A 25,140-nucleotide genomic window follows, 5' to 3' on the forward strand; every position below is an offset into this window, starting at 1 on the left:
TCGAATAATGCTGTAGAATTTACCTTGTTTTTTTTTTTATATTTCGGATATGTCGTTCTTTCAATATCCGTTCAATAAAAACCACAAACAAAAAAGGTGATCCGCAGGAATAGTTCTTTTATATCTTATTTTGTCTTTTGTTTATGAAACTTTACTTTTATATTGCCATTTCAACCATTTTTAAACAAGATAAGAACAAAAATTGAAGTCGGTGCCTACAAATTTTGGAATCATTTTGTTTGGCTATATTTCTATACAATACTGAATACGCTCTCCATCATAATAATGAAACAGAGAAATAAATATATTTTCATGGAAGAAAATTTTGAAAAATACGAAGAAAATATGAGGTTTCAATTTTTTTGCATTTCAGGTCTTCCAACTTCTGAACTTCTTTGAGAGAATAGGTATAACATTGATGGATGGATGGTGGATTTTTGTGTGGTTTTGTATATAAATTATATGACTGAAGACTCTGTAGATCTGAAAAAACCAAGAAATGAGGGGCACTAGTTTTTTCTTTATAACTTTTCCAAAACCCAGAAAAAACAATAGTGCTTTTTACAAAAATCTTAAGACTTATGCTATCTTTTCTGATTGACTTTTAGCCCCCCCCTCCCCCCTGCAGTGCGGATAATATCTGTAGATTTGTTGAAGAATTCTCTCGCTCTCTTCTGCAATCGTATGGTATGTCTTACCTGAATGATAAATGCTGCCAGAAATGCTAAACTCCATAGCCATAAATGTTGTTCAACGGCTTTTCTGGTTGTTGTTGTTGTTGCTGCTGCCGCTGCTGCTGTTGTTGCACGTTGGTGTTTCTGCTGTTGCTGCTGCTGCTGCTGTTGTTGTTTTTGTGTTGTTTTTTGCCTTTTGAGTCGAATTCTAGTTGTTGCTTTGCTTAGCTGGTACAACATTTTGTGGCCGTCGTTTTGGCTTTTTGTTGTTGCTGCTGTCTGTCGCTTCTCTTCTGTGTGTGGCTCTCTCTCTCTCTCTCTCGCTCTCTCGGTAGCTGGTAGCTGTTTGTTGTTGCTGTTGCTTTTGTTTACACTCTGAATTGTTTCGTTTCTTAGTTTCTTTCAATTTTTGGCATTTTCAGCACGAGTTTAGTTTTTACTTTTATTAAATGCATCATTTAAGGAATTTCTTTCGTTTTTAGTTGATTTTTTGGTTTGGTTTGAAATTCGATGGCTTTTTCGGGGGGCTGTCTGCAAAAGAGAGACTTCCAATGAGGTAATGGTACAGGGAGAGTCGCTCTCACGCGCTCGCGAGAGCAAAAGAGAGAAGAAAAAACAACAGTTTTCAAGCTGAGCTTTGGTTTGCTTTGGTTACGGTTGCCAAGCTTTCGCCTTACGATCAGATCTCTCTCCCTCTCTCTCTCTCTGTGTTTTTGCTTGTGCGTGTGTGTAGAATGCCCTCCACCCCCTTTTTGCACACAGAAATACATAGTCGTTAATTGAAGTGCACGCACCATCCTACAGCCACCGCCGCCCCTCGCCCAGAAACACCTTCAGTCTTTGGCTGACGTCAGCGAAAGCTTTGCTTTTATGAAATATTTAAATGCAAAATGCAAAAAAAGGAACCACACAAGTATAAATAAAATAAACAAATAATTAAAACACTAAAAGCAAAAACCAGTTTTGCAAGGGTATACACTTTGCAGGCCCAAAGAGGGTCACATGATTTGGAGCCACAGCTTGGGGATCACTCAAGAAGTAATTTTTGTAAAGAGCAAAACAATCAAAAGACTTGTTTTTTGTATGCAAAAAATGAACGTTTCTGTTGGCATCCTAAGCGCCCACACTTAAGACCGCAATTAGTTGATTTATAACCATTAAATACTCCTTTTTGCATTTGACCTAAATCGTCTGATCTGAGCAGGGTATCTTCGTCTTCGGTTTGCCTCAAAATCAGGTCTTTTCCTTTCCTTCGTTTTGTGAAGTGTGGCCTAGGGTCGTGTTTAGGTTTTTTTTGTGGTTGTTGTCGCCATGCTAAAAAAAAAACAACACCAAAAAGACCTTCAACTTAAGTTTTCTGCTGAGAGCCGACACACAGAGAGAGAGAGAGAGATAGCGAGGGATAGAGAGCAGCTTGAGATGGATTGCCAGAGATGGAAGATTGCATTGATTACGGCACTGATTGATCTTTGGGATCTCTAGCGGGGAGCCACAAAGAGAGACAGATGGAGAGGGTGAGCTGGCAAGCATTGTACAGCTATGAAGTGCAGTAAAAAAACAAAAACAAAAATCTACCTACAAAAGCTCATTAAAATAAAAAAGTAAAACAAGTTTTAGTTGTGTGCTCTCTCGCTCTGCACCAGGTATAATGTTTATTCCAAGAGGAATGGCATCTACAGGAACTAAAAACCTACTAAAACTATGGAACTTCAATGGAACCCTTCCTAAATCCCTATAGGCTTCCGACGAGATCTGCAAAGGGTATCTCCCGACTCATCTCTTTTGTGCCGCTGTTCCTCCACCTGAATGTGGGACAGACAGAACCGGAGGAGACAGACAAGTTTCTGCATTATTATGGATTATTTATCATTCATAAAAAGTTCATGGACTGTGCTTTCGGCATTTCTTCAATTACCAAAAAACAACAAAAACAAGCACAAGACACAGGAAGTGGAGAAATTTTCATTCAAATTCAAGCACACACACACGCACGCACACACACACACACACAACTAATGGAACACAGAGAAAAAGAGAGGAAAAGACAATTGCTAAAAACACGCTGGTTGTGGGTGAGGAGAAGGTGTGCAGGCGGAGGAGGATGAGGATGGATGCTGGGCAAATGGCAGTGTGAGAGGGGGGCAGGGCGAGGGTGGGCGCGAGAGAAAGCAACGGCATGCCAAAAAACGACTGCCGCCGGGTTGCGTAGGTGTCGCTACTTCTGTTTTTGTTGTTGCCGCTGCTGCGACGCACTGTAGACCGCACACACACATACCAGTCTGAACCAACAAAAAAAAAAGAAAACAACTCTCAATTTCTGCTTTTACTTTAAGCTTAATTCAGCGTTTCGTTTCGTTTCTTACATTTTCCAATGCGCAACAACAACAACAAATGATTCATGTATTAACGGGCCAAAAAACCAGGTTGTCTTAACCCTCTCGCGACATCTTGGGATTCAACAAACACACACACCAATATTAGTTGAACAAAATTTTTTGTACATTTTCGCGTTCAAAACATTTCTGTGGTAAACCGTTGAAGACGAAGAAGAAAACAACAACAAAAAAACGTACCAACACGAACACACACAGACGCAACGCGCGCGCACACATACACTGGCATAAACAGCGTCAGAGTCGGCGAGCGGACGGACGGGACGACGACGACGACAACGGCGGTAACAGCAGAAATTTAGAAAAAATTCGACACTATTTCTGTGCTTCCATGTCCGCGGCCCGTTCATTCATGTTCACATTTGGGGGGCTGCAAGGCCGTTTCATTCAAATCCGCCTGCTGGGAACTTGTTGTGGAAAAGAGGGTATGGACAGCAGGCAAGACGGCCCAGAAAATGCAACGCGAGCTAGGTAAAATCCACCCTTTTTCATAACATACCATGGAAGGAAGTTTATAAAATTTCCCCAATGGGAAATTTCTGGTGAAAAATGGGGTATGGACAACAGGGAAAACGGTTCAGAAAGTGCAACGCATGCAAGGTAAAATCGACCCCTTCTGCCTAACATACCATGCAGCAAACAGAAAGTCCGTTCTCATAGCATATTCTTGATCAAGCACGGTGAGGTAAGGTTCGTACGAGCCATGAAATTTCCCTTCGCTGTTTTCGCCTGTTGTTTATACCTTTCCACTGACCAAAGAGAGCGTTTTTACTTATTTTTGCGTTTCAAATATGAGCTCACCCATTTTTAAACATGCTGAAAGCGTTTATGGCATATCAGATCTACGATGAGGTTCGAATAGCATGATGTTTATGTTGTCGGGATGATATTGGTGCTTTCCATGATGATATAATACAAGGTGGTGTATTGCCTGTATTTCACGTCTTATTTAATATGTCTTGTTTTGTTTTCTATACTTTTCGTTCCTTTTTGTTGCTGTGAAATATGTAACATCAAAATAAAAATAATTTTCATGTTGTTCTATTATAGCTTATATTAAATCAGCGTTGTTAAAGAGCGTGTTGTTCCGTACCTTTTATTATTCTACCATGTGTGTTGATTGGCTGATCGATATTTGTTTGAAAAAAGATAACAATACATGTTTATTGGCGCGCCGGGTCTTGGTTTTAAAAGCAAAGGTCTATAACGTTTTCATAGGATTATGGCATGAGGAAACAGCTGTATTTGTGTGTAACCTATTGCGCGAACAGTGGTGCTGCCAGTGAATCGAACTCTATTCTGGCAATAAAGCTAATTTGGTTTGCAACTTTGATACGGAGAAAAGAACTGAAAGCCCGTTCGACTTTAAATTTCAAATGGTTGCCAGCGCGCCAACTCAGTTTTCATGTGTGGAATAGTTGTGCTCTTCAGACACACGCATCAATCAACTGCGCAAGCTCACCCCGCTCAGAGTTGCTTTCTCGACGGCTGGTATCGATACACTCCGATGTTTCGTGGCGGGCTTTGAGATAATTCAAATTGAAAACGAAAAAAAAGAGTAAAAAGTCGCATATATTTATAATTTATTGTTTATTAACACACACTCATTTGTGTGAACTGTTGTTTATGGTAATTATGAATAATTATTGTTAATTACAGGCTATGCTTTAATTGCTAGAATTTAGCAAAGTTCCTAAACAAAAACGACATTACAGAATAATATTACATCGATTTTCACCGTTCCGATACGTTTTACAATTATTTCGACAAAACCAATTACGACAGCGCAACCAAATAAAAAAAAAACAAGAACAAAATTAATATTAAAATAAAAGAATGTTTTTTTGAAACCGAAAAGTGTTTAAAGAGCACAACTCCGTTCCGTACCCAAGGGATCGTACGATTCGCATTTTCAATGAACATTACAATTACGCACTAGACAAAACGAAACGCTCTAAAATAGAAGTAATCAAAAAAATGATTAAACAAATAAATTGAGCTACGCAAAAAAATATTTAGTAAAAGTTATGGATGCAAGGTATTATATAAGAATAACTATAAACATTGAATTTCGCTATAAAAAAAAAACACACGCACAAAATCAAATAAAAACAATAAACGTGGCCGTGACAATCCCCCTCCCTCCCTTCCCCCACCCCACACATTCACCAACTAAACTCTTCCAAAAAAAAAAAACAAAAACAAAACAAACAAACGAAAAAACAGCCCATATCTGATAAGAACACTCTCTCTCTGCCTCAAGGACAATGGCAAAGGCTTTGATAATGGATGGAGGGGGAAGGGCGGATGGGAGAGGGGGGAGTACGAAAATCAGCCTTGGTCTCAATTTCACTAACGCAACATTTGATCGGAACATTCGAAATTACAAATAAATTGATTATTTTGCTTTTTAAGCATACAATGTTGCCCAATTTTCGAGATAATGAACTTGAAAACAAGACTCAAATTTTGAGAGAGATATGCATACTAGTGAAATTCTCTATGGCTCCGGCATATAGATTTCGACCATTTGTTTGTAACGCGCCTTCCCTCCTGCTTTTTGTATGGCTTCCATGGCAGATTGTCCCTTAACAGGGATGTTTCACTGTACTCCTCTATATCTTTCTCTCTCTGCCCCACTGGCTGATCGCTCTCCATCCCCCCCCGCACACCATCAACACCTGTTCGCTCTCGCTCTCTCTATCTCTCACTCTCTCAGTGTTCGGATGAGTATTGCTTTGACATCTCTCTGAAGCCAGGCTTCGGACGTGGGTTAGAGTGAAACGGATGGATGACTGGACTGCACTGCACTGGGCTGTGTGTGGGTGGGTGGGTGTTTGGGTGGTGTGATTGATGCGATAGCGATAGGCTCGGATCGATTGGCATCAAATCGATGTTCTAACTGTTAATGAGTAGATATTGGGTGGTGGAGGGGAGGGAGCGAGTTTGTGGACCCGAACACTGGACGCACACACACACACACACTCACACATTCATGCATACATATATACACTATTCTATTTATTACATAACGATGCTAACAAAGTTTTTCTTTTCACTTGGAAGGCAAACAAGCATTTCACAACACTGGACATGGATCTTCCTTGGCCGCCACCGTCGCCTTTTCCTCCTGCGTCTTGCTCCTCCACCACCTCATCCGTCTGGTCATTGCAGCGCACTCGTCAATGCCGCCCTCAGCTGAGTGGTTGTGGGCGTGGCCGGTGACTTGTGTAGCACACTGGGCCTCGCCTGAACAGCGGACTGGGACTGGGACTGGGACTGGTTCTGAGGATGGGTATGCGATTGCAGATGGAGGTGGGGAGGAGGCGGAGTATTACTATTGGGATCGGGGGTATCCGGTATATCACCGCTGACACTGCTGGCGGGTGAGAGCATCGAGCTGGTTTCCGTCTCGCTTAAACAGCTGCTCAGCTGTCGGATGACCCCAGTGGCGGATTGCTCCCGCTGCAGCTGCTCCTGCTGCTCCCGCTGATAGAGAAACTTGCGGGCAGCCGTCACATTGACCACACTCACCGACTTCGAGATGGAATTCTTTACAGAACTGGGTGCTGGCGGCACCAGGGCCAACTGGTTCTGCGACTGGGACTGTGTGGGCGATGGGGCCATCTCCTCCAGGGTGAGCATGGTGGCCGACGAGGAGGCCGGTGAGCTATAGCCGTCGTCCAGCATGCTGGTATCCATCGGCTGCCCACCCCCGGACTCGGACTCCACGCTCTTTTGCAGATTCTCAATGAGGTACAGGACAATCCGTTCCAGCTGTTGGGGCGCCTGGGAGGCGGGCAGATCCGGACTGCTGCTCTGTGTCGGCACGTCCGCCTTGATGATGGTCGAGAACTTGTTCTTCATCTCCTGCACCTTCTGCCGTCCGGCCTCCTCGTCCAGCAACGTATTGACGCACAGGAATGAGTGCACCTTGTTGCTGCCGCGATCGATCTCCAGAAATCCCTTCGTATGCAGGTAGATGAAGCGGCCATTGCGCGACAGCAGACGGTAGCAGCTCTCGCCGTAGTCGCTGTTGCAGTCGTACATCTGCCGCAGAGCCACAATCACCCAGCGGACATCGTCCAGATGCATGAAGCAGAAGGGACTGAGATTTCGCACCTGCAAAACAAAAGAGTGGCTGGTTTGGTGGGATTTTAGGGGGGTTTGGTGGGGTGGCACATTACCTCATCCTTCATGTAGCCCGCCACCAGGCCAATCCTTTGATCACAGTCAATGATGCTGCCGTCGATGAGGTGCCGCGTCCGATACTCCAGCTGGTACGGTTCCGGCTGGCGGTAGAGCAGACTGGAGCCGAAGTCCTCGCACTCGGGCGACTCTGCCCGGACCCGATCCTCGCGCAGCACACGGGCCATGGCCACCAGGACGATGTCGTTGCCACTGATGCCATGCAGTGCCGCCTGGGCAATGGCATCGTGCTGGGGCAGGCAACCGGTGATGGCCGCCGCTGCTGCTGCTGCCGTCGCCTCGGCCGCTGCCGCCGCTGCTGCTGCGGCCGCTGCCAGCATATTGTTGTTGCGCGACCTTCGGATCAGCTGCGAGACAATTGGATAATTGGCGGCCGCCCCGCCCGTCAGCGAGGAGTCGCTGCGCCGAAAGCAGCCGTCGATCTTCACCAGCTCGTACTGGCGGGTCGCCTCGGCGCGGGTGGAGGCGCGCGCCACACGAATGGTGAAGCAGCGCCGGTCCGAGCGTAGCCTCTCGTCGATGGCCGCCAGATGGGCAATGGTACGGGGGCTGGGGCTGCGACGCGGGTAGAGCTCTTCGCAGTCGTCTTGGTCATCCGCTGGCATATCCTCGTTCTCCGGGTCCGCCTCCTCGTCGGCATCCTCCTCCACATCGCTGTCCGAAACGGAGACCGATGTGGACGTCGAGCGGTGCTGCTGCTGCGGCTGTCGTTTCTGCGAATGCGTCGTCTGGCGCTGTTGATAGAACAGCGTCTCGATGTCGCGTGGAATGAGCTGCTGTCGGAGCAGGGCCTGGTCATCCGGATGCGTGATCTGCAGCAGATTCTGCCCATACAGATCCGACTGGCAGTGGCCCAGCAGCTGCTCCACGCTGGAGGAGACCAGCACGATCTGGCCATTGCAGGTGATGGTAATGAAGCAGCTGTCGAGCAGCTGCATCAGTGTGTCCGTCAGATGGAGACTGGGATTCTGTGTGCCGGCCGCCGCTGGACTGCCGCCGCTCGACTCCTGCGACGACACACCCTTCAGGCAGAGTATCCTCCGACGCCGTGTGGCCGACTTGCCGAACACATACTGCAGCCGGAGGCCGTGGGCGGCGAAGCGCAGGACGGCCGTCTTGTCCAGGCGGCGCGAGGATTCGGCTGCATGTGGCACCATGGTGGCCAGCTCCTGGATGCTGGCATTGAGCTTGTCCCGGCGCTGCTTTTCGGCCAGATTTCGGGCCTCTCGGCCATTGGCTGCCTCCGAGGCAGCCGCCGCCGCTCCTGAGCCGGAGCCCACGGCAGCTGCTGCGACGTCTACGGCGGCAGCGGCTGTTGCTGTCTCTGCTGCGGCCATTGCGCACGTTACTAGTTTATGTGTGTGTGTTCTGGTGGTGGTGGTGTGTATGTGTGTGTGTGGGGGTAAATTGTTTTTGCCTTGCTTTTGATTGAAACGTTCTTATGGTTTTCCACCGTTACCCGTTACCCGTTCCCCTTCGCTAATTGGCGCCTTGCGGAAAATGGAAATCGTCACTCTCCATAACAGGATGGGGAGTGTTCTCTCACTCGCACTCGCACTCCCTACTTCCACTGGTACTGCTGATGCTAGTGCTGCTGCTGGCTGGCTCTCTCTCTCCCTCTCACGATGTTTGCTCTTCTATTAGTTTTTAATATTTGATATAAATATACATATATACATACATATATATATTTTTGCTTTTCTTTAAAGTTTTCAAGGTCTCGCTTATGCTGTCGTGATGTTGTTGCTGCTGCTGTTGTTCTTGTTGTTGTTTTTGTTATGGCTAACCACCTTTGCCTACGACCCTCTCTCGCTCTCGCTCGCTCGCACTGTCGCGCGCGCACACCATCAAAAGTCACTCTCTCACGCAACGTTGTACATATGTTTTCTCTTTTTTTGGGTTTTTTTTTATTACTGTTTATTTGCCTCAGCTGAGAATTATTCTTTTTCCGTATTTTTCCGCTTTTTTCGTATTGTTGTTGTTATTTTTAATTTATTTATTTGTTAGTTTTTTTCTAGTTTTTGTTGTATTTCTGATTGCGTTGCAAATTTACGTTGTTTTTTTGTTATTGTTGTTGTTGCTTTTGCTGTTAATATTATGTTTGTTGTTTTTGTTGTTGCGGATCGTCGTAGGTGAGTGAGGTAAGTGCTGCTTTGCTGTGCTCTCGCTGTCTCTCTCGTATGGCAATTTGAGCTGCATTTATTTTTACATCACACATATACCACTATTCGCACTAGTTTTGTTTATATTAAGTGATTAATTGTTTATTAAACAATTATGTAGCGCACGACGACATTTGTGGTTGCGTATCGATATATCGATCGATGACATGCGATATGTTTTGCGAAACTGCACTGCCTTAATCGGTATCGGTAATCGGTATATTAAATTTCATTTTCAACGGTATATAGAAATGCAACAAAAGCAATTATTTAAATTAAGCCAATCAAGTAGAAAATTGATTCATCAATCGTATAAAATGATGTGGGCATGGCTAAATGTTTTATTTAGCTAGTAAAATTCCACGGAATATACAAATCGAGGAATATAAAACTTGAATTCTTGAGTCAGTATATTTACGATATATTTTTAAAATCAGACGGTATATTTCTGAGGGTTAGACAGTATATTTTATCGATAAGGCCTCCATACTGCCAGCTGTGCACGTGAAATCTCTGAAACATCAACGAAGCTTTGGATTTCCTAAAGTAAGCGTAATAGTGATCCCTTTCGTTTATTCAATCCTTGTTACGAGACTAAGCCAGCCAACCACATTCCCACAGATATGTCTAAGGCCAAGGGAAAGAAGAAGGAGCGCTTCGATGACGACGACGAGCAGCAGCCCGAGAAAGTGGTCGTCCACGAGAAAAAGCAGCCTAACAAGAAAGGTGGCAAGAAGGGTAAACGTGGCGGTGGCGACTCCAGCGACGAGGACCAGCTGCCTTCCAAGGCGAGCGGCGGCAACAACAGGGATGCCGAGGATCTGGAAAGTGTGGCCTCCTCCAATCAGAGCCGCCAGCAGCAGCAGCCGAAGAAGGGTGCAAAGAAGGGTAAGAAGGGCAAGAAGAACGACGACTGGAGCGATGAGGATGAGAAGCCAGTGAAGGGTGCTCCTCCGCCATTGGCCAATGATGATGAGGACGATGACGAGGATGCGGCGGCTCCTGTCGCCAAGGCCCCGGCCAAAAAGCAGCCACAGGGCAAGAAGAATAAAAAGAACAAAAAGAAGGCTGCCGATGACTTCAGTGACGATGAGGAGGAGCACGACCTTCAGCTGGAGGAGGACGACGATGACGAGGAGGAGGCGCCTCAGATGATAGCCAAGCCCTCGGCCAAGAAGTCCAAGAAAAAGCAACAGCAAAAGAACAAATTTGCCATGAGCGATGACGAGGAGGATGATCTAGAGGATGTGGTGGAGGAGGCTCCACCAGCAGCCAAAAAGTCCAGCAAGAAGCAGCCGAAGAAATTGTCCATCAGCGAGGACGAAGAGAAGCTCGAGGATGAGCCCGAAAAAGAAGTGAAAGAAGAGAAAGTCGCTGAGATACTCAGCGAAAAAATAGCTGCCGTTTCTCTCAAGGAACCCGAAGTGGTGGAGGCTCCACCCGTCACTAAGGCGGAGCCCGAACCGGAGCCAGAGCCTGAGACCAAGGTGCAGGACGAGTCGGAAGAGGAGGCGGAGGCCACACGCAAATCCAGCGAAGAGCCTTCGGAGGCCAAGGAGAAAAAGCTCACGCACAAGGAGAAGAAGAAACAAAAGAAACAGCAGGAATACGAGCGCCAAATGGAGCTGATGACCAAGAAAGGCGGTGCCGGACACTCGGATCTGGATAACAACTTTACCATGTCGCAGGTGCAAAAGACTGCCGGCCAGCAGGCGGCCCTCGAGCATGCTGTGGATATAAAAATTGAGAATTTCACAATTTCAGCAAAGGGTGAGTCATCATTCGAAGGTTTCCTATTGATATTGTGATCCCATTGCTGATTTCTCTCTCTCTCTATCTCTCTCTCTGTCTGTCTCTCAGGCAACGATCTGTTTGTGAATGCGAATCTACTGATTGCCCATGGCCGCCGCTATGGCCTGGTGGGCCCCAATGGACATGGCAAGACAACGCTGCTGCGTCACATAGCCACACGTGCCTTTGCCATACCGCCCAACATTGATGTGCTGCTCTGCGAGCAGGAGGTGGTGGCCACCGACAAGACGGCCATCGAGACGATCCTGGAGGCCGATACGCGTCGCACTCAGACGCTCAAGAAAAGCGAAGAGCTGGAGAAACAGTTCGCCAACGGCGACATGAGCGTCCAGGAGGAGCTGAACGATATCTTTGCAGAGCTGAAGGCCATTGGCGCATACTCCGCCGAGGCCAGGGCGCGCCGCATATTGGCAGGTCTTGGGTTTAGCAAGGAGATGCAGGATCGTCCCACAAACAAGTTCTCGGGTGGCTGGCGGATGCGTGTCTCGCTGGCCAGGGCTCTCTACCTGGAGCCCACGCTGCTGATGCTGGACGAGCCGACAAATCACTTGGATCTGAATGCCGTCATCTGGCTGGACAACTATCTGCAGGGCTGGAAGAAGACCCTGCTGATTGTCTCCCACGACCAGAGTTTCCTCGACAATGTCTGCAACGAGATCATCCACTTGGACCAGAAGAAGCTGCAGTACTACAAGGGCAACTATTCCATGTTCAAGAAGATGTACGTGCAGAAGCGTCGCGAGATGGTCAAGGAGTACGAGAAGCAGGAGAAGCGTTTGCGCGAGCTGAAGGCCCACGGCCAGTCGAAGAAGGCGGCCGAAAAGAAGCAAAAGGAGACGCTCACCCGCAAGCAGGAGAAGAACAAAACTAAGCAGCAAAAGGACGAGGATGAGGGCCCCCAGGAGCTGCTCGCCCGCCCCAAGGAGTACATTGTCAAGTTCCGTTTCCCGGAGCCCTCGCAGCTGCAGCCCCCCATTCTGGGTGTGCACAATATTACGTTTGCCTTTGCCGGACACAAGCCGCTGTTCATCAAGGCCGACTTTGGTATCGATCTGACCAGCCGTGTGGCCATTGTCGGCCCGAACGGCGTCGGCAAGTCAACGTTCCTCAAGCTGCTGCTCGGCGAGCTGGAGCCCCAGCAGGGGGAGCAGCGGAAGAACCATCGCCTGCATGTGGGACGCTTTGATCAGCATTCGGGTGAGCATCTGACGGCCGAGGAATCGGCTGCCGAATATCTGCAGCGACTCTTCAATCTCCCACACGAGAAGGCGCGCAAGGCACTGGGATCCTTTGGCTTGGTGAGCCACGCGCACACCATCAAGATGAAGGATCTTTCGGGAGGCCAGAAGGCACGTGTGGCCCTCGCCGAGCTGTGCCTCAGTGCACCCGATGTCCTCATCCTGGATGAGCCCACCAACAATCTGGACATTGAGAGTATTGACGCGTTGGCCGAGGCCATCAATGAGTACGAGGGCGGCGTGATTATAGTCTCCCACGACGAGCGACTTATACGCGAAACGGGCTGCACTCTGTACGTGATCGAGGATCAGACCATCAACGAAATCGATGGCGAGTTCGATGACTACCGCAAGGAGGTGCTTGATTCGCTCGGAGAGGTCGTCAACAATCCCAGTGTGGTGGCCAATGCAGCCGTGCTGCAATAGGCGGCCCCAACCCCCGACCATCCCTCCTCTCCGACCCCCAAACGAATGTCTCAAGCCTAGTCCCCGGCCATGACTATGGCCTCTCTGTTGATTATGTCGCATTGTTAAATGGATTATCCGCTAGTTAGCCTTTTTATACCATATATAATATACAATTAACAAATTGTGAGACAAACCAAAAAAAATGCTTATATTTTATTCAAAGAAAAATACATTAATTATAGGGCGGACTCTGATCAGCCGCTGCGGTAGAACGATTTGACATTGTTCATTAGATGTGCAGCGCCGTTGTAGCCATCCGCATCGAAATCAATGTCCTCTCCGCCGAATTCGATGACCTGCAAACGAAAAAAAGAGACACATGAAAGTTCCATTAGCATGTCCAAGCGGGAAGGGAGACTCACCTCCTTGGCGCGTATGGTATCAGCGCCATGGGGGACTCCAATCACCTCCACCCAAGCACCCTGGGCGGCATCCAGATCGGTAGGCAGATTGATGCGCAGCTTTTGATTGTCCGTGGAATTGGCCAGCAGCGTGGACCCGGCGACACTCTCCACGCGCACCATAATGCTGACGGTCTGGCCGGCAAACTGTTTCATCATGCTGCCGTTGATGATGGAGCGTGGATCAAAGGGTTGCATCATTTTGTTTGATTGGTTTTTTGATTTATTTTACAAACAAACTAAAATTGCTGCGACAACAAGAAAGACCGCCAAACAGTGTGACCAGTGGTGGTAGCGCAGAACGATTAGCCCATTGTCGACCAGTATATATGAAGTGTATATGAATACCCTCCATGAAAATTATGAATCTTGAAGAATTTCAGCACAGTTCAGGTGAAAGATACCGTGGTTATTTTGCTAAATAAAGCTGAAGGAAGAATTACTACTACTGCTTACTACTATTGCTGTTTACCTCACCTTTTTATTCTGTTTAAGTAAAGGGGGTTTTTTTTCGGTATATTTGCGGTATTTCTGAGGCTCAGACGGTCACACTGCTGCTCTCCCCTGGGACGAAAAAATGAGTCGTAATTGGGAATGGGCTATAAAAAGGGTATCGATAACAGGCAAAAACAGCCAAAGTAAAGTGCATGGTTCGTACGAACCTCACCTCGCGTGTGAGGACAGCATACCTTGAAGTCATATTGACATGGTATATTGGTCAAATGGGGTGGATGTCACCTTACATGAGACTGCATTTTCTGGGCCGTTTCGCCTGTTGTCCATACCCTCTTTTTCCTTCCATTATGTAGTAAATATGTAGTAGCCGTGTAGGGATTATTATAGACTATATTATAGACTTCTTTGGTGCCGCGCGAACAAACGGGACCGAGAAGCAACAGCACCAGCTGGTCGCGCTAATTGGAAAATTAAACATTATGCCTAATAAAAACAAATACTCGAGAATTTTTTGGTGTTTCGTGTGAAGTTTGACAAATTGATAAGTGAGTGTCCAGACGGGAGTTGTACACAAATTCGCTTTGGTCATCAGCTCGGACACAGACACACACACGCGCAGAGTTTTGTAACAAAAGAAGAGTGTCCGCGATAGAGAGTCTGGTCTGTGGGCTGTAAGAGAGAGTCCCGCAATAATTACACACACACAGGCACAATCAGTCGTGCTGCAGTAGATCCTCCTCCCCCGCTCGGGCAAAGTGAAACAAAAGAAATTTCCAAATAAATTTGGAAATGCGAATGCGAAATGAATGACGAGGAGAACGCCAGTAATGTGCTCGGCGCCGCCCAGGCTCAGAGTACGGAACCAGAGTTGACCAGCCATGCGACTCCCTCCCGTATCCGCCTTCCCATTGTGGGCATGACATGCCAGTCCTGCGTGCGGAACATACAGGATCACATTGGCAAACGGCCGGGGGTGCTCGTGGCTCGGGTGGTGCTCGAGGAGCATGCCGGCTATTTTGACTACGATGCCAGCCTCATCGACCCGCCGCAGATAGCCGAAGCCATCGACGATATGGGCTTTGAGTGCAGCTACAGCACGGCCCTGACCAATATCCGGGTGGTGGGCATGACCTGTCAGTCGTGTGTGCGGAATATCGAGGGGAATATTGGGACCAAACCAGGCATCCAGCACATCGAGGTGCAGCTGGCGGCCAAGAATGCCCGCGTCCAGTATGATCCCGGCCAGCTGACGCCCGACCAAATAGCCGAACTCATCGATGACATGGGCTTTGAGGCGAGTGTGACGACGGCAGCCACAGGGGGCAGCGATAGTCGGGTGTCAACCACCAGTCCCGCTTCCTCGCCGAGGCAATCACCCCGCAAAGAGATGATGCCGGAGAAGAAGCCCACACAGAATGGCACGGCCACAGCGATACCCGTAGAGCAGGAGGCGCTCACAAAGTGTTTCCTTCACATACGCGGCATGACCTGCGCCAGCTGTGTGGCGGCCATCGAGAAGCATTGCCGGAAGATTTACGGCCTGGACAGCATCCTGGTGGCCCTGCTGGCCGCGAAGGCGGAGGTCAAGTTCAATGCGAATGTCTTAACGGCGGAGAACATTGCCAAGTCCATCACGGAGCTGGGCTTCCCCACCGAGCTCATCAACGAGCCGAACAACGGGGAGGCGGAGGTGGAGCTGGAGATTGGTGGCATGACCTGTGCCTCGTGCGTCAACAAGATCGAGAGCCATGTGCTCAAGGTGCGGGGAGTGACGGCTGCCTCGGTAACGCTGATGACGAAACGCGGTAAGTTTAATCACAACGTTTAATCCAATAAATACACAAACACACATGCATACGTCATGAGGGATGTGTGTGTGGGTGGGGGGAGGTGCTGCGTTCCAGTGCGTGTCCACAAGTGCAATTGATCCATTGAGCCTCGATTATACAACAATAAAACCGAGTAGCACCCTAGATGTAGAGCACCTGGCACGCCACCAACAGGCGGGCCACCTGTTGCGTCTTCCTCCCCTCTTCCCCTCCACCCACCCAACCACCCAATACGAACAGCTGGCAGAATTTTTGTTTGTTTTGTGGCAGCAGCCGCTGGTTCCCACATAACCTCTTTGCCGCGGGACAGACAGCGGCGATCGAACACTGAAATCAGAGCTCTGCCATTAATTGTTTATTGTAAATTACATGGAATTGTTTTGTTTGTTTTCGATTGCAAATGCGTTTTGTTTAAGCGAAAATACATACGTATGTACAAACAAACCCAAGGTGTCATGGTTGCAGGGTGGGGAATTAATTACCCCTCTGCTCTCTCTCCTGCCCAAAGTCTGAAATGAGAGGCGCTCTCTGGCCTGGCAACCTAACACTATACCGCCTAGAACGAATCCAGATTAAAGTATTGACAAGTATGTGTGCACAAGTGTGTGTGTGTGTGTACAGCTATTTGGGTTAGTGAATGCTTGCCAGAGTGCGTATGACAAAAAGAGAGGGCAGCGGGAGCAGCAAAGCAGCCCAGCGATTATCTCACGAGTGAGTGAGAGAAAGGAACAGCAGTCGGAGAGAGAGCTATCAAGCGAGAGCGGATGACTGATTGCATTGAGAGGAGAATGGGTGGGGAGTGAGCGGGACAGTACATTATAACGCAATTAAATAGGATCAAAAAACGATTAAAATTGTTGTTGTTCATTACAAGCCAACAACAAAGCGTATGGCGTGTGTGTGGAGTGGAGTGGAGAGTGTGTTCTTTGTTCCTTTTACTCGTGATTTGGCAATCGAGTTATTGAAAGTTAAAAGAGCCCCGCGCCGCCACGCCCAGCGTCAGTCCCCGCGTCAGCGACAACACACGCCAGCGCATAAGCCTTGAAATCAAAAGCCCAACTTTTGCCCGACACAAAGGCAAATAAAAACAACAAAAACAATACGAAAAGTGAAAGAGTCTCAAGCATCGTACAGCAGCGGGCAAAATAATTGGCAGCACTTAAGAGTTTAATCCCAAAAACAACCCCAATACATTTGTATTTATGCAATTAAAGTAAAAGTAAAACCCGAAAGGATGACCACAAAGTCTTTGATATTCCAGCAGATCGATCCACTGTAGGCTAGAAATATTATTATTACTATTATTTTGACCCCCACTGTGCGCAACAGTTGCTCTCGAGGTAAAAATAATCGCTCCATCGTCTGGCGAGAAAGAGAGGAGCCTTCTCTCTTTTTCTCTTCCGCCCCCCACCGCCCACCTCCTGCCCCTGTAGCTCTTGTTGCTGTTCAGATGCGTGACCACGAAATGAAGCCATTTCCAACATCACTTCCAAACTCCACTTCCATTTGTTCCACTTCCATTCACCTTCACTCTGATTAACAGCGTCTTTGGAGTCTGTCTCTCTCTCTCTCTCTGTCTTGGACTTGCAGATTTCTGCTCGATTATGCAATGGCTTTGGCAAACTTGGTGTTTGATCCACACATCGATTTCAAATTCTTGTTGGCCCCTTGAAATCCGCTTTGCGTACGTGCGGCGGTGACAAAAAAGAAAAATAATAATAATTTATAAAAATAAAAGTAGAGCTTATGTATACTCGCGTAGAGCAAAAGCAAAATATAATTACGATTGCAATATAACTGGTTTCCATTCGCATGCCTTTTGCTCGCGTAGCGTAGCAGTTGTGGAGCCTCGTCTTCTCTCCTCTCCTCCTCTCCACTCCCTTTCAGCTTTCAATCTTTTTGCTCACTTTCGTTTGAAACGGAGTAAAGAAGTAAAAGGGCTAGAAACAGAAAGAGCGAAAACGAATTATGGAACAGTTAATGGTTAACGGCCTATCCCACACTCACACACGCTCTTGCGGAGAGCATTTAAGGAAGTCAATATCTCTCTCTCTCTCTCACTCTCACTGCTCTTGGGTCGTTGTATGCGTGTATTTGTATGTTACATAGAGGATACTTTAGGGTCTTCCAGGATGTTTCTTTCTATAGATATACATAAATCACTGTCTGGGAAATGATCTCATGGGCATAAAGAAAATCCAAACACAAATGTTTCTATGTAGAGGTTCTGAGAGAACCTAAAAATAGGATAAACATTTTGCATGATTTTCAGATGCTTTTCACAATGTGTTATAGAGATAGAAATTATCGCTTGTAAACTATCCTTTGGTTATAATAACCCTTTGAAGTTGTAGCATCAAAATGTGGTCCAATCTCTATTCCAAATTGAAGCAGAACTAATCATACCATATAATTAGAATCGTGTTTAGCGCGAACTGGAAATGTTGGTTAGTTCTCTCTGTTGGGCTTGTTTGCTATTTGTTTCGGTTAGTGTTCCACTTTAACTTGCACTTATTTTACTTTCTGCTTGTTTTCCTTCCACTCTGACAGTTCGGTAGTCGGAATTGGTCTTGTGAATTGTTGGGTACAACATATGTTTTGCTGGCGATGCTTATCAGATGGGGCGAGGAGTCGCGGTGTCGATAAGGGATGACGACGCTGTTGCTTGGAAACGGGCCGGAGCAGGGGCAAGCAACTCGAATTGAAAATGTTCTAAAATTGTATCAACAAATCGCAGGCGATAAGATGCGAAAATACTTAAACAAACACCCACCCACACACACACACGCAGGCACCCACACAGATACGAACATGGAACTGTAATCTAGAGCCTGTGCCCTGCCGGGATTGACATCGTGTGGGCGGGTGGGCGATCGGCAACGGAATTTTGGCCTTTGGAAGATTGATCGATGATCATTATCGATGATAATTAGCATTAATTGTCATTCTTCCAATGGAGATAGCAAACACTATAATATCTGTCCAATCGTTCTACGATTTTTGCACACGACCCCCTTTCGTCTGTCTGGGGATCTCTGATTGACCTGCTAATTGAACGATAACGAAGTTATTTCCTATGTGTAGTATCTATTGTGATTCATGGCTATTGTATTATTTTTCACAATATAAACAAAAGAATTAAACTCCTTGCTGGAATTCTATATCCATATTTCACCTATGCTTGACTTTTGATAAAGATTTCATAAGTATACTCTTAGAAAGTTCTAAGAAATCGAAACTAATAGAAGGCTATCGGTATATTCCATGGAGATTGTCAATATTTTTGCCTGGGCTTCAAAATCGAATGCATGTAACATTCGTATTCGCGAAATGCTTTACAGGATATTGATAATTATCAATTATAATCCTAATCCGCGTTGTAGATAATCGAGAGAATAGATATCCCATGAAGAAACGTTTAACGATGATTATTTCTAGTCAAGAACAAATCTAGTGAATATCGATCATTATCGATTATAATCCGTGGTGCACTAATATCAATAGATTAATATGTACATATATGTATGTTGCACAGAGATTCACAAACTTCTTCTCAGGGGAATACCTGCACATGTATCTCATTTGATTTACTGAGACAACGAAACAAAATGATCTGAATGACACATTTTCTAGGGAAACGGGGAACTACTCGGATTCGTATTCGCATTCATTACGGAACTACAGAGCAGATGGCCAAAGAGATTCGCAATTTCAATTTTATTGCGCTCTGAAAACATTTTAATTATCGACAGCAGCAAAATACAAGCAAGCAGAGCACTGCTGCTGCTGCAGTCAGCCGGTGGATGACAGGGTTGAAATTTTATCTTATCGAGGGCGGCTACAATTACAACAGCAACCGACCGATGTATTCCACGAACGGAAAGCGGGCCATGGAGGAGCTTCTGGGCTTTGGAGTGGCTTTCGCTCCGATGCCAGCCACATGACGATGCAAACGACAAGTCTCCACCAGAAACAATTTGGCCAGCCATCCCGATCTCTGATCGAACCGGTTAGGCTCTAGGCATGCTCCAGTTTCCAGTTGGAGACTTGGCACTAGGCCATTCCTCAGATTAAACCCCATGGCTAGCACACAGGCGTGTCCATAAAATAGATAGCAGCAGCCAGTGCCTCTGATTCTCTGATGAAATTCTAATACTACATGCATATATGTATATATGTATATATATATGTACATATAGTAGGTGTAATCGTTTCTGGAAATTATAGTTGCCGTTTGCATAAGATAAGGAACAATAACTAGTGAAAACTATTTGGTTAGTTTAAATACACCCCTTGAATAAATAGGGGAGATTGTATGTAGGGAGTGCAATGTTTAAAGATTAATTTTCACAATTCCAATATCACGGGTGCGACTGTGCTTACTTTTATGTCTGGGACTGTGTGGTAATCAAATGTGCCAGCATGCCAGCTTGTATGCCCATCACTGTGGCGCAAAGACAGGCAACGGATATTACGGAATTAAGGGAGATTTAATTCAAGAATTTTGAGATTTTAGGCCGGCACAACTGTGTGATCTGGAGGGTCATGAAGAATGTCCTGAAGACCACCACTGTAGCTGAATTATTTTATAAACAATAAAAACAGAATATCCCTCTGATTTTTTGAACGCATTGCCATCAAGTTTTTTTTTAATATTTTTTTTTTACTATTTTGTATTCTATTATTTTTTTGTTGTACTAAGATAATGATAATTTTTTAATTCTTGTGTACATTTTTGAAAAATATTAAGCGCATTTTTTTTTTTGCATATCCACTTTTTGTGACCATGACTGTCAGCAGTAGATAAACAGCTGGTTACACTTTTATTGCCGCCACTGTAGCTGGACACTATTTCGCCCACTATTGTACTCTCCCTCTCTCTCTCTCTTTGTGTCTTCCGCTAACAGGCAAATTCCGCTACAGCACCGAGGAGACGGGGCCGCGGAGCATCTGCGAGGCGATCGAGGGACTCGGGTTCGAGGCCAAGCTGCTGACGGGCCGCGACAAGATGGCCCACAACTATCTGGAGCACAAGGAGGAGATACGCAAGTGGCGGAACGCGTTCCTCGTCTCGCTGATCTTCGGGGGCCCCTGCATGGTGGCGATGATCTACTTCATGCTGGAGATGAACGAAAAGGGTCACGCGAACATGTGCTGCCTGGTGCCGGGCCTCTCGATGGAGAACCTGGTGATGTTCCTGCTCTCAACGCCGGTGCAGTTCTTCGGTGGCTTTCACTTCTATGTGCAGTCGTACAGGGCCATCAAGCATGGCACCACCAACATGGATGTCCTCATCTCGATGGTCACCACCATCTCGTATGTGTACTCGGTGGCGGTGGTCATTGCCGCCGTCCTCCTGGAGCAGAACAGCTCTCCACTCACGTTCTTTGACACGCCGCCAATGCTGCTGATCTTCATCTCGCTGGGACGGTGGCTGGAGCACATTGCAAAGGGCAAAACATCGGAGGCACTGTCCAAGCTGCTCTCCCTGAAAGCCGCCGATGCCCTGCTGGTGGAGATCTCTCCGGACTTTGACATTATCAGCGAGAAGGTCATCTCCGTGGACTATGTGCAGCGGGGGGACATCCTGAAGGTGATTCCCGGCGCCAAGGTCCCAGTCGATGGCAAGGTTCTCTATGGCCATTCGACCTGCGACGAGTCCCTCATCACGGGCGAATCCATGCCGGTGGCTAAGCGCAAGGGGGCTGTTGTCATCGGTGGCTCCATCAACCAGAACGGTGTACTCCTGGTCGAGGCCACGCACACGGGAGAGAACACCACGCTCGCCCAAATCGTGCGCCTCGTGGAGGAGGCGCAAACGAGCAAGGCGCCCATTCAGCAGCTGGCCGATCGCATTGCCGGGTACTTTGTGCCCTTTGTGGTGGTGGTGTCCAGCATAACGTTGATCGCCTGGATTGTCATTGGATTTGCGAACCCCGATCTGGTGCCCGTCGCCATGGAGCACAAGATGCACATGGACCGGAACACGATAATCGTTAGCTATGCCTTCAAGTGTGCGCTGAGTGTCCTGGCCATTGCCTGTCCCTGCGCGTTAGGCCTGGCCACCCCGACAGCCGTTATGGTGGCCACTGGCACAGGAGCCATCAATGGCATTCTGGTGAAGGGTGCCACTGCATTGGAGAATGCACACAAGGTACGCTTTTCCAGGGGATTCCCTCGTGAACGGTTTCTAAATCATTTCCCGCTCTTTGCAGGTGAAAACCGTCGTGTTCGACAAGACGGGAACTATCACCCACGGCACACCGATGACCAGCAAGGTCACCCTCTTCGTGCCGCCCCAAGTGTGCAGCCTGGCCCGTGCCTTGACCATTGTGGGAGCTGCCGAGCAGAACAGCGAACATCCCATTGCCTCGGCCATTGTTCTCTTTGCCAAGGACATGCTCAACGTGGGACCAGTCGCCGCCGCCCAGCAGGGCGGAAATTTCGGCAAGAGTTCACATTTCCAGGCAGTGCCGGGATGCGGCATTCGCGTGAGCGTCTCCAACTACGAGCAGACACTGCGACAGGCCTGCAATGCAGAGCGGATCATCAACTACGAGAATCTGTACCGGCAGCATCCACAGAGCTCCATCAATGTGGAGAATGGGGCCACTGTGGAGCATCTGATGCCACAGCGGGATGTGCGCAAGTCCATGGAAGTGGCGCAACAGCAGCTGCTGGCACTCGAGGGCGTTGTCGGCGAGGAGCAGCAGAAGCTGATCGACGGGCCGGAGATACGAGTGCTGATTGGCAATCGCGAGTGGATGCAGCGGAATGCCATCGAAGTGCCGCTGGAGATCTGCGACTGTATGACGCACGAGGAGCGCAAAGGGCACACGGCGGTGCTGTGCGCCCTGAACGGGCAGTTGGTGTGCATGTTCGCCGTCTCGGACATGGTCAAGCCGGAGGCACATTTGGCCGTGTACACGCTCAAGCGGATGGGCATCGATGTGGTCCTGCTGACGGGCGACAACAAGAACACGGCAGCGAGCATAGCACGAGAAGTACGATCCTACCATTAAACGTTTCCCTGAATCCTAAGTCATTTACCTTTTTCCCCCACAGGTTGGCATTCGGACAGTGTATGCGGAGGTGCTGCCATCGCATAAGGTGGCCAAAATCCAAAGGATCCAGCAGCACGGCATACGCGTGGCCATGGTCGGGGATGGTGTGAACGACAGCCCGGCACTGGCGCAGGCCGATGTGGGCATCACGATAGCTGCGGGCACAGATGTTGCTGCCGAGGCCTCGGACATTGTCCTGATGCGCAACGATCTGCTGGACGTGGTCGCCTGTCTGGATCTCTCGCGGTGCACAGTGCGTCGCATACGATATAACTTTTTCTTTGCCAGCATGTACAATCTGTTGGGCATTCCGCTGGCCAGCGGACTGTTTGCCCCATATGGTTTCACCCTGCTGCCGTGGATGGCCTCGGTGGCAATGGCCGCCAGCTCGGTGAGCGTTGTGTGCTCCTCGCTGCTGCTGAAGATGTACCGCAAGCCGACGGCCAAGACACTGCGCACGGCCGAGTATGAGGCGCATCTGGCCGCCGAGCGGGCGCGTCGCAATGGCTCCTCATCGGAGTCGGAGCTGGACAACCTGTCGCTGCATCGGGGCCTCGACGATCTGCCCGAAGTCGGTGGCAAGCGGTTGGCCTTCAAGCGTTCAAACACTTCGCTCATTTCGAGGATCTTTATGCAGGGAAACGGTGGCATTGGCGGTCACGCGTCGACGGACAAGCATGAGGAGGGACTCCTCGATCCCGAGGACCAGTACGACGGACGCGCCAAAATCGTGAAGAGCCGATACCTGAGCGACAGCACAGAGCTTCAAAAGCTGTGAATTGTACACCCACACAGGCCACAGGACAAAACAAAATTTGCAGTGTAATCATTTTTGTAAAGTAAAAACGAAAAAAACGAGACATAATACATTTGTATATATGGTATATACAACGTATATAGAGTATATAGAGCATATGCAATAATACATGGCTATTGAATTCTTGTATTTACCGACAGACTCCATCGTACTCACATCCTATCATCCCTTGGCCTCCCTCATCATTATAATGTTTATATATCCCTCGCTTTTTTTTTGTTTTTGTTTATTTTCTATCCCCGTAATTATTATATGCAAGCATAAGGCCTTCTTTTTTTTTTATATCGTAAGTTATATTGTACTATTATTAAGTTCATTTGAACAAAGGGTCAAAAGGCACGAGAAAGAGACATCAAAGACATGAACTATTGTTACTTATTGTTAATTTGCACGATCATTAAACCATTAATTAATTAAATAAATAAATATAAACCAAACATCCACACAGACACAACAGAAATGGAAAGCATATTCGAGAGGGTTTTGGTGCCACATTCTGGAACATTTTGGATCCGTATCCTTTTTCCTACCGCTAACCCGAGAGCGAAGCATAACTCTCCTGGAATCCAAGGAGTCCGAAATGCTAATGGCATATTCTTTGGACATTTCACTCTGAATAGAACCAAGCGGAAGAGGCGCCCAGTGAACGGAGCATTCTTCTTAGATCCAAAATCATTAGATATCAGTAAACATTACTGTTTCTATAGCATACATCCCCAATTCGAATAGGAGAAAACATACTCCTTCCTGGTAGCCAACGTGTACACCACAATTTTTTTCTAAAGCTTTTTGAGGTTAGGGAGTTCACCCACAGAAAGCCGTAAAGGCGTAAGTTTTTTTTATTGCATTCTATGGACCGATATTCGGACGGGAGCATCTTTTTTCGGCCCCGTTGCCCCGAAAAACACAGAGAGCAAAGACGTACTACAGTATACAGGTTCAATAGATGAAAGTTGAACTTTTATTTTATTTTATTTCTTTGGCAAAGTAGTTTCGTCTATAGAGTGGTTTATTGTGTTGGGTATGACACGCTCACTCCGGAGTAGGAATATTTGCTGGATCAGTCATCTCTACTTTGATGACTTGGCCGCTTTGCATACCCAGCCCCCCGGGTGTGTCCGCTGCCTTGATGATATGCCCATTGTAGATGAAGCGCATGCCATCCATGGTGACATTCACGCGCAGAGTAGCAGCGCGCATAAGTTGGAAGAACTCGGTAGTTTTTTCAGTAATGAAATGCCCAAGCTCAACATTATCACTGACTACTTTCAAAACAATACGTTCTTGGTTCGACATCTTGTTTTAATTTCCGATTCCAATTTCTAGAAGAAAAACGTGAGAATTTTGTTGGGATTGCCGTTGCGCATGCTCTTCTGAGTGTTTTGCCACTTACTTTGCTATCAATGACACAAATTATGTGCTCCTTCCTCAAAGCGTTGCGTTTTTTCTTTTGCGAAAAATCCAAGCAGGTCGAACTTTAAAATGGCGACGTTTGGCTTCGATTTCTGGCACTGGGCACTGGCTTTTGCGAGTATCGAGTGCAACCGTGTGGACCCGACCGATAGATATTCAGATAGATATCGCCTGAGCCGACTTTTATCCGACTAATTTATTGTC

General features: G+C 47.4%; 5 protein-coding genes and 2 long non-coding RNA genes across 12 annotated transcripts in view; 2 read left to right on the forward strand and 5 right to left on the reverse strand.

The window, feature by feature from the left end:
• Positions 1–3,562, reverse strand: part of Ptp10D (Protein tyrosine phosphatase 10D) — a 55,456-nt gene extending 51,894 nt beyond the window's left edge. For 2 of the 4 annotated variants that reach the window (XM_033384103.1, XM_033384102.1), the window contains exons 1-2: positions 3,038–3,561; positions 699–1,205 (exon numbers count right to left, since the gene is read on the reverse strand). In XM_033384103.1, the coding sequence (XP_033239994.1) occupies positions 699–914 (216 nt within the window). In that variant the 5' untranslated portion in view covers positions 915–1,205; positions 3,038–3,561. Of the gene's footprint in view, positions 1–698; positions 1,206–3,037 lie in introns of all 4 variants that reach the window. The other 2 variants (XM_033384104.1, XM_033384101.1) reach the window with 2 other exon arrangements.
• A 1,694-nt stretch (positions 3,563–5,256) lies between these two features.
• On the reverse strand, positions 5,257–9,648 carry Met (Methoprene-tolerant). The gene is made up of 2 exons (XM_001355612.4): positions 7,255–9,648; positions 5,257–7,189 (listed from the first exon to the last, which is right to left on the reverse strand). The coding sequence occupies exons 1-2, from the start codon at positions 8,611–8,613 to the stop codon at positions 6,233–6,235; spliced, it is 2,316 nt and encodes a 771-aa protein (XP_001355648.3). The 5' UTR covers positions 8,614–9,648; the 3' UTR covers positions 5,257–6,232.
• Positions 9,649–9,837: 189 nt separating this feature from the next.
• Positions 9,838–12,944, forward strand: LOC4815425 (ATP-binding cassette sub-family F member 1). The gene is made up of 3 exons (XM_001355611.4): positions 9,838–9,984; positions 10,060–11,208; positions 11,299–12,944. Exons 2-3 carry the CDS (start codon positions 10,062–10,064, stop codon positions 12,912–12,914), a joined length of 2,763 nt encoding a protein of 920 aa, XP_001355647.2. The 5' UTR covers positions 9,838–9,984; positions 10,060–10,061; the 3' UTR covers positions 12,915–12,944.
• A 133-nt stretch (positions 12,945–13,077) lies between these two features.
• RPA3 (Replication protein A3) lies at positions 13,078–13,666 on the reverse strand. Its single transcript, XM_001355610.4, has 2 exons — positions 13,319–13,666; positions 13,078–13,252 (listed from the first exon to the last, which is right to left on the reverse strand). The coding sequence occupies exons 1-2, from the start codon at positions 13,556–13,558 to the stop codon at positions 13,151–13,153; spliced, it is 342 nt and encodes a 113-aa protein (XP_001355646.2). The 5' UTR covers positions 13,559–13,666; the 3' UTR covers positions 13,078–13,150.
• Positions 13,667–14,026: 360 nt separating this feature from the next.
• Positions 14,027–23,964, forward strand: ATP7 (copper-transporting ATPase 1). The gene is made up of 4 exons (XM_002133712.3): positions 14,027–15,618; positions 20,550–21,796; positions 21,858–22,646; positions 22,708–23,964. Exons 1-4 carry the CDS (start codon positions 14,616–14,618, stop codon positions 23,482–23,484), a joined length of 3,816 nt encoding a protein of 1,271 aa, XP_002133748.2. The 5' UTR covers positions 14,027–14,615; the 3' UTR covers positions 23,485–23,964.
• Positions 16,714–19,522, reverse strand: LOC26532171 (uncharacterized). 3 transcript variants are annotated; one of them, XR_001452641.2, is made up of 3 exons: positions 19,208–19,522; positions 17,427–17,582; positions 16,714–17,320 (listed from the first exon to the last, which is right to left on the reverse strand). It is a non-coding gene; the product is annotated as an uncharacterized lncRNA (long non-coding RNA). The 3 variants fall into 3 exon arrangements; XR_004470682.1 differs by lacking the exon at positions 19,208–19,522 and adding an exon at positions 18,049–18,457; XR_001452639.2 differs by lacking the exon at positions 19,208–19,522 and adding an exon at positions 17,650–18,457.
• Positions 23,965–24,448: 484 nt separating the features above from the next.
• On the reverse strand, positions 24,449–25,134 carry LOC26534126 (uncharacterized). Its single transcript, XR_001452638.2, has 2 exons — positions 24,917–25,134; positions 24,449–24,845 (listed from the first exon to the last, which is right to left on the reverse strand). It is a non-coding gene; the product is annotated as an uncharacterized lncRNA (long non-coding RNA).
• Between the last annotated feature and the right edge of the window lie 6 nt (positions 25,135–25,140).

The sequence above is a fragment of the Drosophila pseudoobscura genome, chromosome X (genome assembly GCF_009870125.1).
Source record: "Drosophila pseudoobscura strain MV-25-SWS-2005 chromosome X, UCI_Dpse_MV25, whole genome shotgun sequence".
NCBI lineage: Eukaryota > Metazoa > Arthropoda > Insecta > Diptera > Drosophilidae > Drosophila > Drosophila pseudoobscura.

Bases quoted from the DNA above. Each gene is read 5' to 3' on its own strand.
- Met (XM_001355612.4), bottom strand. From the start codon at position 8,613: ATGGCCGCAGCAGAGACAGCAACAGCCGCTGCCGCCGTAGACGTCGCA. The intron at 7,190-7,254 runs GTAATGTGCCAC...TTTGTTTTGCAG, and splicing joins CGGGCTACATGAAGGATGAG to GTGCGAAATCTCAGTCCCTT.
- LOC4815425 (XM_001355611.4), top strand. From the start codon at position 10,062: ATGTCTAAGGCCAAGGGAAAGAAGAAGGAGCGCTTCGATGACGACGAC. The intron at 11,209-11,298 runs GTGAGTCATCAT...TCTGTCTCTCAG, and splicing joins TTTCACAATTTCAGCAAAGG to GCAACGATCTGTTTGTGAAT.
- RPA3 (XM_001355610.4), bottom strand. From the start codon at position 13,558: ATGATGCAACCCTTTGATCCACGCTCCATCATCAACGGCAGCATGATG. The intron at 13,253-13,318 runs GTGAGTCTCCCT...TTTCGTTTGCAG, and splicing joins ATACCATACGCGCCAAGGAG to GTCATCGAATTCGGCGGAGA.
- ATP7 (XM_002133712.3), top strand. From the start codon at position 14,616: ATGAATGACGAGGAGAACGCCAGTAATGTGCTCGGCGCCGCCCAGGCT. The intron at 21,797-21,857 runs GTACGCTTTTCC...CGCTCTTTGCAG, and splicing joins CATTGGAGAATGCACACAAG to GTGAAAACCGTCGTGTTCGA. The intron at 22,647-22,707 runs GTACGATCCTAC...TTTCCCCCACAG, and splicing joins CAGCGAGCATAGCACGAGAA to GTTGGCATTCGGACAGTGTA.